This window comes from Hippocampus guttulatus, chromosome 9 (assembly GCF_054856545.1).
Source record: "Hippocampus guttulatus isolate MCC_2025c chromosome 9, RoL_Hgut_1.0, whole genome shotgun sequence".
Taxonomy (NCBI): domain Eukaryota; kingdom Metazoa; phylum Chordata; class Actinopteri; order Syngnathiformes; family Syngnathidae; genus Hippocampus; species Hippocampus guttulatus.
This window is the reverse complement of record NC_141269.1, coordinates 794,422-805,733: the sequence shown is the minus strand read 5'-3', so window position 1 is coordinate 805,733 and position 11,312 is coordinate 794,422. Positions and strand designations below refer to the sequence as shown.

The 11,312-nt window shown below is 47.0% G+C and overlaps 1 protein-coding gene across 2 annotated transcripts; it reads left to right on the top strand.

The window, feature by feature from the left end:
• The first annotated feature begins 5 nt into the window (after nt 1–5).
• LOC147199688 (beta-1,3-N-acetylglucosaminyltransferase lunatic fringe-like) lies at nt 6–10,856 on the top strand. Of its 2 annotated transcripts, none has more exons than XM_086118965.1 (8): nt 6–445; nt 5,863–5,911; nt 7,238–7,307; nt 7,940–8,093; nt 8,603–8,688; nt 8,770–8,929; nt 9,079–9,158; nt 10,079–10,856. In XM_086118965.1, exons 1-8 carry the CDS (start codon nt 134–136, stop codon nt 10,131–10,133), a joined length of 966 nt encoding a protein of 321 aa, XP_085975091.1. In that variant the 5' UTR covers nt 6–133; the 3' UTR covers nt 10,134–10,856. The 2 variants fall into 2 exon arrangements, with proteins under 2 accessions (XP_085975091.1, XP_085975089.1); XM_086118963.1 differs by having other exon boundaries at nt 8–445; nt 7,205–7,307.
• The last annotated feature ends 456 nt before the right edge of the window (nt 10,857–11,312 follow it).

Here is an 11,312-nt window from a genome sequence, read left to right as displayed (position 1 = left end):
CGGAGCTTCCTCGCACGCCGCCAGCTGAGACCTCGTCGATGCAGCCGGCGAGGCAAACGACGGCAGCCGTCGCGTCCCGCGGTTCGGTTCCGAGCCAGATGAAACAAGCGGCGCCCACCTCGACGCACGCACCATGTGGAGGTCCGCGGGGCGGCGGGGGCCTCAGCTCCTCCGCGTCGCCGTCCTCTGCTTGCTCGCGGCCGGCGCGCAGCGGGCGGCGGAGGAGGGAGCTCCGGCGAGCCGCGCCGTTTTCACGGACTACTTCAGGCAGCTGAGCCGAGAAAGGAGAGCCGTCGGGCGGCCGGCGCCGAGCGGCGCCCCGCCGGAGCCCGCTGAGCTCCTGACCGCCGACGACGTGTTCGTGGCCGTGAAGACCACCAGCAAATACCACCGCGGCAGACTGGAGCTCCTTTTGGACACGTGGATCGCCAACGATTTGCAACACGTGAGTTTCCTCCGAACTCATTCTCACCCGACCGTTCTTCAATGAGTCGATTTCACAAAAAGCGAGCCGTTTGCAACTCGGAGGGGTGCCTAGCGAGGTCTCAAATGCTCTTAATGATTTCAAGACCTGATGCGTGCGTGCGTGCGTGCAACCCCACACCCACCCCAAACACTCAAACGGTTCATTTTAGTTTTGAAGCTCACCCTATCCACAAACCGGGAGTTCCGATTGGCTACTCCACCCCTGGTCATGCCTCTACTCAGCTTTCTCGACCCCCCCCCCCCCCCCCCCGACGGCAACTTCGACCGCCGATCGCCGAGACGTCCCTGCAACAACTTCCGCGGGGCGTTGCAGTCAATTGCGACATTTTAGAAACGTCTTCGGAGACCTTGTAGGGACCCGGTCAAGTCTCGAGCGGGCCTCGTTGACGCGCATGTGTCCACAACTGCGGAGAGACAGACGCCCCCCCCCCCCCGTCGAGGAGACGACGGCGTGCCGCGATAACTGATCAAATTTCACATCATTGGTGAGGAAACGATGTGGTCATGGCAAGCAATGCATCTTTGTCCAGAAACTTGGAGTGAGAGCAGGCGCAAATAGATCTTCTATTGGACGGCAAAAAGCATGACATTGACATACAGTGATCCCTCGTTTTCTGCGGTTGATGGGGACCGAAACCACCCGCAATAAATGAAAATCCGCGAAGTAGCGACCCCTCCCCTCGTATAGGTACATGAACATGTGTATGAGTATACAAAATATTTATGAGGCCAGATTTAATGGTATCCATGCATGTAGAAGTAAATTTAGTAGTAATTAACATGACTTAATGCTGTATCCTAATAGATTTAAACGTGAATAAGTTTATAGTAATAAGGTTAGTGTATGAATAACAAAATACAGCACACTGTATATGTTGCTCGATGTGACTCGCGGACCGTCTTGCTGACTTGCGCTGCTTCTCGCGGACCGTTTGCGGACTTAAAAAACATCCCCCCCTTTTTTTTTTAATGAATACGTTTGAAAAAATATGCGATGCGCAGAAACGGCGATAAACGAACCGCGAAATAGCGAGGTATCACTGTACTCTTTTGGTGACGATTTTTGTGCGGCGGTGTGCCGTGCGATCTTTCGAATTAAACAAATACATAAAAATGCGCCTTGGCTCAATAAAGGTTGGCAATCGCTGCGCTCGACCGCGTGACCGTGCCCCGGACCTTGAATCCAAGCGTTCAAAGGCTCAATGGGTCCAATTCTTGGTTTCCAGCGAAGGATCGAGTCACATTTCTAGGAACTTGTCGCGCTTTCCTTCTTCGACGGGATGAAAAGGTTACATCGGCTACGACGCCTGCAACCGATCTTGCAACGCTTCTTCTCGAGTGACATTCCGGCGTCGGTCGGCCGAGGCAAAAATCAACTCCGCCGAGTCGAGCGATATTTATGAGGCCGCCCGGATCGCGCGGCGGGATTTCCCGCGTCGTGAAGTCAGCCGGAGGCGAAGCAAAGTGGCTTTGAAGCGAGTGGCGTCGCAAACCCGCAGGGTGGTCCCGGGGCCTTTTTGTGATGCGTCACCGAGCGCACGGGAGGTGACGAGTGGCTGTGAAAAGCTGCCAAACGCCGAGCGGCTGAAAAGCAACCGCTTCGCATTCATGAAGAGCTCGGCAAAGGAAAAACCAAACTAGCGGCTCTTCTGTATCATGACGTCAACGGCGAGGTTGCTGCAATTTGACAAAAAGTGCCCGGATCCTCCTCACCCTTGACGCGCTGTCGAAAAACAGCTGCAAAACGGTGGGTTGGGTTGGCCAGGCCCGAAAAGTTGACCCGATTGCATTTTTTTAATTGATTCTCGTTAATTAAAAAATGGAGGGGGGGGCTATTTGCGTGCATGTGCTTATTTGCGTCCGATCAGCTGACCGCGAGCTCGAGAGTGTGTGACGAGTTCTCACGCTCGAGCATTACCTGTTTCCCAGGCACGCCGACACGCTTGAAGAATGCCGAGTTGCGGAAATAATGCGGCAACACGCGCGCACGCCCTGGGAACTTCAGCTGATTGCTCATGGGAAGGGCCAAACATGGCGAATCACACACGCACGCAACAAACAAACAAAAAAATAATAATCTAAAAAATAACAACACATACAACTTAAAGCGAATGCCCTTAACTGTCGCCGTCGACGTGAAATGTCATCGACGAGAATCCTAACAAGGAGTGCCAGCGACGGAAATAGTCGTCAACTATGTTCTTTTTTTTGTTTGTTTTTTTTTAATGGCAATGAGTGGAGAACGGTCTTGACCAGCTCTGGTTTGATCATGACGCGATGTAATGCGAAACAAGTCAATCCGACGATTCTTTGAAAAATAATACGATAAAAGGAAGCGACGACGCAACGCATGTACAGTATATTCACATACACGCACGCACACACTACTAAATACTACTACTGCTGCTAACAGATATTTGAACGACAAGGGCAGACCAACACGTGGACTGACAATGTAGCAATACCTGCAGGCATATATACGTTAGCCTCTGCAAAAAAAATGGCTCCCATGACTCGAGCTGACCGAGTCAGTCGTGGAATTTTTCTTCGTGTGTGTTTAAACTGCCCCCGGGTGGCCACGGTGCACACTACAGAAGGTCGAGCAAATGCTAATAGACTAAAACAAATGGGCCAAAACAGTTACATCCTTTATAAATGTCATTACTTGATGGTTATGACGTCAAGTGCTGTACTATTTAAAATACATGACTTTTTTTTTTTTTTTTTTTTTAAATGCCGGAAGCTGCAATAGAGCTCGGTGGCATATCCGTTCATTTGGATGGGGAAAGATGATTTGAGTTACGCGGGTGGCCGGATAGGAAATTCAATTTTAATCTCAAAACATCACTGGAGAATTGGCAGAAGCGAATGCCGCGGATGCTAATCTGCGCCAACGCTGCAGCTCAGCTTACCTTTTTGCCATCGACGGGATCCACCTTCTGGTCAAAGTGTCTCTGTTGCGCTGAAACTTCAGTGGTCTTAGTTGATCATGTCATTGGTGGAGAAAGTCTGCGTTTGTCACGTTGCGTGGTGGTGGTGGTGGACCCCAAAAAGCAGGCGGGAGGGAGGAGCAGGTTGTACTTGATGATTTGTATTAAAACAGAAAACTAAATCCAAAACAAAGCCACCGAATCCAAAACGAATCCAAAGTAACAAACAAAACCATGGCAGAAGCTAAAACCTCAATAACAGAAACATGGCCGAAACAAACAGCGACAAACAAACATGAGAGTAGCAAGAGCAAACAATGACCCGACAATGAGCGGACGGGCTGGGAGTCCTTTTAAAGCACTAATTACCTAATGACCAACAGGTGTGCAGCTGCAGGGGGAGCCCTACAGTGCCACCTGTTGGTCCCACACCGAATCATGACGGTACCCCTCCCTCAAGGGACGGATCCCAGACGTCCCAAAGTTGTCCAGAAGGCTCGCCTAGCTATCAGGCGGGGCAGAAAGCGCGGCTGTCTACGAAGGATCCGCCACTGGCTGGGACATCACGCAAGTTGGGGCCTCGCTTCTCAGGACCGTTCGAGGTGGAGTCCATCAACAGCCCCGTCCGTCTCCGTCCGTCTCCGGCTGCCACCCTCCGTGAAGGTTCACCCCGTCTTCCACGTTTCACTGCTTAAGCCTGTGACCGCCAGCCCCCTGGCTCCTCCGCCCACATCGCCCCCTCCTCCGCGACCCGGTGTACACGGTGCGGGAAATCTTGGACTCTCGGCGCAGGGGTAAGGGGTTCCAGTACCCGGTCGACTGGGAGGGCTACGGCAGTGGGTCCCCCGCTCCTGGATCTTGGACCCGTCCCTTCTCCGCGCTTTCCACGGTGCGCACCCGTCGAAGCCGGGTGGTCCTCCAGGAGGCGTCCGTTGAGGGGGGAGTACTGTCATGGTTCTGTTTTTCGGTCTGGCCAGCAGGTGGCATGAGTGCTCTTCGGGGTGCACACCTGCTGCCAATCTGTAATTACGAGACTCTGTATTTAAGGACTCTTCTGCTGTGCACCTGTGTCGGAGTATTGTTTATTGCATTGACTCTTCCACGCCCGTTGACCCATTGTTCGCTATCGTTCTCGTCCTAGTTTTTTCGGTACTATTTTCTCTGCTCGGCAGACCTTTATTTTACACATTGGATTTTTCTCGCGTCTTTTCCGATACGTTGTTTTTCTATCGCATACTCTGTTCTATTTCTGTTTCCTTGCCTTTTGGATACAAGCGTTTTTTTGTTAGCCATTTTTATTGTACATATTAAACAAAATTTTTTTTTCACGGATATCTTGTTGACGCCTGCGATTACTGGGATCCGAAACCTGCCTCGGCTCGCACGCAAAACGTGACAGCGTTGGGTATGCAAATTAGCCAAACTGTGTTTTCACAATTTGCGAAATTTCAGGGAGACTTTGCTCACAGACTCGCTTTCAGAAATAAGATTTTGCCAACTTGTTTGTTTACTTTTATACTTGACAGCACTGGCAACACGCACTTTTGCGTACAACATCGACTTTATGTACATCCACTTTATATTAAAAAAAAAATCAAATGAATGGATAAAAGTTTTAGCGTATGTCATGGAAATACGCAGTGCAGGTGTTCCTTCAGGGCGCACTCTGGCCATTTCGGGATTAATTGGCGTCTTGTGATGCTTTAAGCCTGGGCTGTGGTAGTTTTATTAATTAATTTTTTTTTAAACACTCGTCATAAGACTGCTGCTCCACAAGAACATCACATTACTTGAGGAATGTATATTTAAACACACACACACGCACAAAACAAGCTCTGAGGCCAAGAGTGGAGGTTTGGTCGACTTCCTGTGGAAAATCAGAAAGGTCTGCTTGGCTTCCTGCAGCCACACTGAACCCCCGCCCCCCTCAAACCCATCAGCTGTCACATAAACAAAAACGGAAAAAAACCCCCCCCCACAAAGACATACACACGCAACTGTGCAAAACAGTTGCCTGGGTCCAAAAAACACAAAAAACACTCATTTAAAGTCACACAACAAACGCACACAAGTATAAAAAGACACATAGAAAACACGAACACACGACACAAACGGACTTGCACAAAAACATGCAAGAACACGCTCCTCCAACACTGAAAAAAAAAAAAAAAATCACGCATTCACATAAACATCAGCAAGCACATAGATATAAACACACAATTATAAACCACGCACACAGACACACACACACATTTGCATTAACACAAATACAAAAATTAGCAAATACGAGTGCATGAAAACATTCATGCGGAATCAAAATCATACAAGCTGACACACGCGCGCGCGCGCACACACACACACACACACACACACGAGAGCAGACACCATGCTGTGGCGAGACATGAAGTCAAACGGGCAGTGACTTGATTTTTGTGTGTGCGCGCAGACATACGTGTTCACCGATGGCGAGGACTCAGCGCTCAGGAAGCGGATCGGTGAGTTTCACACCCGGGCACACCGACCGCATCAGGAAATCAGATGTCTGCTGACTTTGCGTTTCCACGGCGAGCAGCAGACAGGAAGTGAACGTCATATGGGAGTTTGCGGTTGTGCGGCCTGCGACGCAGAAAGGCCTGGGCCGGGATTCGATCCCCCTCAAAGCAGCTTTTTCCAAACGCATACGGTGTGAAGGCAGTGCAGTCAATTATGGATCCCCAGACGTGACGTCTTAAAAAAATTAATAAATGAAAAAAACCTCGGTCTAGAACAGTTAACATGACAGGTATCGTTGGACACTAACTTCAGAAGCCAACACCAGTATCATGGAAAGTTAACGTTAGAGGAAGCACAGCTGGCACCAGAGCAAACGTTGGAAACTAACTTCAATATCAAACATTGGGAGCTAACACAGGAAGCAATCTTGGACGCTACCAAAGAACCAAATTTTTGGAGGCTAATAATTGAGCTAGTGTCAGAAGCTAACGTTGGCAGCGGTTAACGTGCAAAGCTAATGCTAGAAGTACCAATGGAAGCTAACTTGCGAATCAATGGGCACATGTGGAAATACACACCGAGCGCGCATTGGTTCTCCCCAACCGTGCGCAAACTCACAAGCGTTGCTCAGATTTGCTATTGGACTATTCAGAGTGCACCAAAAACAGAGTGCCGGCGCGTGGCCTACGTGCTCTGTCGGGGGACACGGTGCGCCGATGCTGGCTGCGTTCAGAAATGAATGGGAGGGGAGTACACTCCGCCTCTCCGAACACACCCGCTTCTCAGAGTAGGGCACAGGCGTCAGAGTGAATTTTGGAAGGTGGCCTCAAATTGGAAGCTCACAGTGGAGGCCACACATGCTGGAATCTAATGCTTAGGTCAACGCCAGAGCTAACGGCAACGCTGGTCTTCCTTAGCTCTAATGTTAGCGGAAACAATGCGAGCGCACTGCGGAACCAAACTTTGACGCCAATTTTGGAAGCCTACATTTTTTGCTCGAAAGCGGTTAGCTACTTTCAGAAATTAACAATCGGAGCTAAAGTTGGAGATGATATTGGAAGCTAACTTTGGATGCGGTAGCATTAGAGCCATGAACGCTTGACGATAATATAGGAGCTAAATAAAATGTTGACAATGAGAGTAATACCATGTTCGCAAAGGAGCCTGACGACTCTCGGCCAGCCAGCTTGACAACAGCGTGATAAGAGACTCCAATGTATACTTTGAATTGAAGTGAAGCGCGGTTCCACAAATGAACAAGTATTAAGATACCGTTATGTTGTTGCGGTCACGAGGTGCTCACCTGATCAACACCAACTGCTCGGCAGCTCACAGCCGTCAAGCGCTCTCCTGCAAAATGGCCGCCGAGTACGACGCCTTCCTCGACGCCGGCAGGAAGTAAGTTACGCGCCGTGTCGCGGAGGCGAAGACCGTCAAGCCGGCGCCGTAGAAACGATGCTAACGGATGGTGTGTCGGAAATATTGTCGCGCTCAGTGTTTGAAATTGTAGGCTTGCCAAGTGTGTTCTCTGAGACACCGTAGCTCTGAGACAACTGCTAATGCGTCACGAGTGTTGCAAATATGCCGTGTACTGACAACGTCGCAAGTACTACGCTAAATGCGAATATGTTCAATACGCTACAAGCGTTATAAATATATGAGCGTTAACGTGACAACGCTAATTGCTAAAGTGCCATAAGTACGCTGAATCCTAATGCGTCGAAATGATGACGACCGCTAAACTACGTGAAAAGTGCCAGCCGTCATACAAACGTCAGCAATGCGGGCAGTCGGATTCGTTCCATATGGATCGCGCCACTTTTAACCTCAAAGACTTGTAGCCGAATGTAAATTTAAAAAATGGCTGATTGTTGCACAAAATACGTTTACTTAATGAATGAATCATCAACAGTATAAAACGTGCTGATGTGTCCAAAATATTCTAAGCACTGACCATCTCTCAAAAACGATTAAATTGTCATAATTACGCTGATGATGTTAATGCTAATTGGCAGCCTGTGTGGTTGTAGGTGGTTTTGTCACATGGACGACGACAACTACCTGAACATGGGTGCCCTCTTGAGGCTGTTGTCTCAGTACAGCCACACCCAGGACGTCTACATCGGGCGACCCAGTGTGGAGCACCCCCTCGAGGCCACCGAGACGTTATCCGATGCTAAAATGGTACAATGAGACCAAATGTTAGCACTTGGACACAGTGGCAATTAGAATCTTCACAGTAAATTAGCAGCTGGCGCATTTACAACACATCAGTATTTACAACAAATGACCAGTTAGTCTGTTAGCATGTCATCCCATCAACATGATGAAGTACTTACTTTTTTCCAACGTGTTTTTCACATCAGGATTTTGCATTTTTTTGCGTCACTAGCATAGTGACAATACATCCACCTTGAGGTGAATGCTAGCACATTGGCGCTTATCACGTTGACGGAAAATTATCTTACAGCCCGTAACCAGGTAACGTATTTACTGTATATAACACATTAGCAGTTGCCATAGCTACAGTAGGTTTTTTTTAGAGGGGGGGGGGGTTGTTGGCATTTAGGGAAGTTAAGATGCGCTTAGCATAAATATGACATTTTGGAATTAGCGCATTTGCAACATGTTAGCATAGGATCTCAGAGAAAACTTAACAGAGTGTGTGTGTGTGTGTGTGTGTGTGTGCGCAGAGGAAGGTAGTTTTCTGGTTTGCCACAGGGGGCGCTGGATTTTGTCTGAGTCGAGGACTCGCCATCAAGATGGGACCTTGGGCTCGGTATGCGATTTTGTTGCCACCATTGCATACGGGGTGGGGGTGTTATGAGTCTCAACTTATCTATATCGTCGGCTGTGTTAGCGACGGCGCCTTCCTGTCGACAGCCGAACGTATCCGTCTCCCAGACGACTGCGCTGTGGGTTACATCGTCGGGGCTATGTTGGGTGTGGGCCTTACCCGCTCGCCACTGTTCCACTCGCACCTGGAGAGCCTGGCACTGTTGACGCGGGTGCATGAACAGGTACCACACACACGTTCGTTTTCAAAATTGATTGAAAATCATCATCTGCTTTTCTATAAGCGAAGGACAAAAACCATTCAAGGAACATGTTTTCATTTTATTTTGTTTGAAGTTCCTATCAACACCTATGCTGTTGGTGTTTTGATCAGGTGACTCTCAGCTACAGCAAAGATGAGAGAAACACCATCAATATCAAAGGACCGTTTTCAATACAGCAAGATCCAACAAGGTAATGCAACAGACATTTCATATATATATTAGTGCTGTCAAACGATTAAAATATTTAATCGCGATCAAATGTATAATTTCATAGTTAACTCAGAATTATCCGTAATTAATAACAGATTTTTATCTAGTCCTTTTCTCCTATTTTTTCCCCATTTCACTGCTCTCATCAACATGGAATCGTGGATCCGGTTTCTTTGTGCAAAAGGCAAATATTTACCGGAACAACAATTTCGACTTTCAATTTTACATTAACATTTTTCACTTGGGGCAGTTATTCAAACTTGGTGCACATTTTATTATTTTAGAGCAATGTAACATACGTTACGTGGTGCCGCATTAATCTCGCGATAAAAAAAATTAATCGAGTTGAAATTGTCTTAAATTAATGTCGATAATGCGTTAAACTGACAGCACTAATACCAACACACACATATATATATATATACGTATATATTTTTTGGTTTATGTACATACACACATGTATACTATTTTTGTTAGCTTGAGACTTGAGATGACAGTCAAACCACATTCGAAATTTTTGGTTGTTCAGAGTTAGCCGTTTTATTAGTTTGTTGGTTGGCTAATTAGCTAGTGAGATGGTTTTTGGGGGGGGGGGTCAGAAAGTCAGTTAGCTCGCGAGTAAGTTGGTAGACTGGCTTGTTGGTTAATTAATTAGCTGGTTGGTTAGCTAGTGAGTTAGCTGGTTAATGGGTCAGCTGTAGTGCCACTTATTTCTTTGGTCTTTCTAATCATACATTTGGTACAAGAGCTGCTCTGATCTGACCAACCCCCCGCCCCATTTAAGTGTTGATGCAATGTGATTTGTTCCTGTTTTTCCTCACTGTTGTCATCTTATTATGAAACGGCACCTTCCGGGTATTGTCACACTTACTTCATTTTCTGCTGTGTGCGTGTGTTTAGGTTCAAGTGTGTGCATTGTGTGTTACATCCACACACACCCTGGTGCCAGCGCTGAATGCAGCCAGAATTTTTTTTTTTTAAGAAACAAAAATCTCCCCTTTTGGGAAATGAAAGTGCCAAAGGATCTGGGAACAGACAGGACGTACATGAGCAACGTTTGCCATCAGGCTTAAACAAACCAACTCTTGATGAGAAGTCCATTTTTGGGGGGGGGGGGGGGCGTCATAACTTTTTATGAGGTGGCAATGTTTGAAGCTATTAGCCACATCATACTGTATGTCCATTTAGCCACTGAAGTGTGTTCACTTGACAATGAGTGTTTGGTTTGTATCAAGTCATTTCTATGGTAAAGGTTTTTTGGTTGTTTGTGTTTTTGGGTGGGGGGTACGACTCAGCAAGAAGTCAGGCAGCATCGAGAAGTGTTTTTGATTTTTAGATGGAACATAATTTTGCATCTTTTGCTTTCACCTGCTTAAACCCAAAAGTGATTGTTTTTGTGTTACTTTTTTAATCAATCCATCAACAAACATATTTTGTTTGTATTTATTTCTTTTTAATGAGAAACACCAAGAAGATTTTTTTGTTTGTCATTTTTGTAAAAAACAAACAAAAAAAGATGTAGTTGGCCAATAATAACCCCCCAAAAATGATCACTATCATTAAGTACTAGAGCAGTCATTTTTATTTTTCAGAGAAAAATAAAAAAAATGTTTGTTTTGTTGTTTTTATACTAACCACCTTCAAAATCCGTTTTTCATAAAAGCACAAAAACAACCTGGCATACATTTGACAGTGTTTTTCTTCAACCATGGTCTGAATGGAAAACGGTTTGCTCGCCGAGCCTCAGAGACGAGCTAGTGAACACACCCACTCCAGCTGATGTGGGCTGAAAAAGAGTTCTTTTATTTGCCGCACACTATCATTCGGACAGCTGCCCCCCCCCCCTCCTCTCAGCTACCGCAGTCCTTCACGTTGTTCTTAAGCTGCATTGTCTTTTAATGTCTGGCAGGCCGCACTGGAGTGCAAGCACGTCGGCAACGCTCATCCTTAAAAAACAAGCTTCGGTTCAGCACACGATGGCTTTGTGTTATATTGAAAATAATCAAATGATGCGTTGACGGAAGCTGCATCGTATAATGGCAACATTGCAAAGTGATCGGTAGCTGAGCACACAAACTTGGCACGGAATCCTACAAGAGACAAATTGATTCCGAATCTTTTTTTTGGTCTGTGT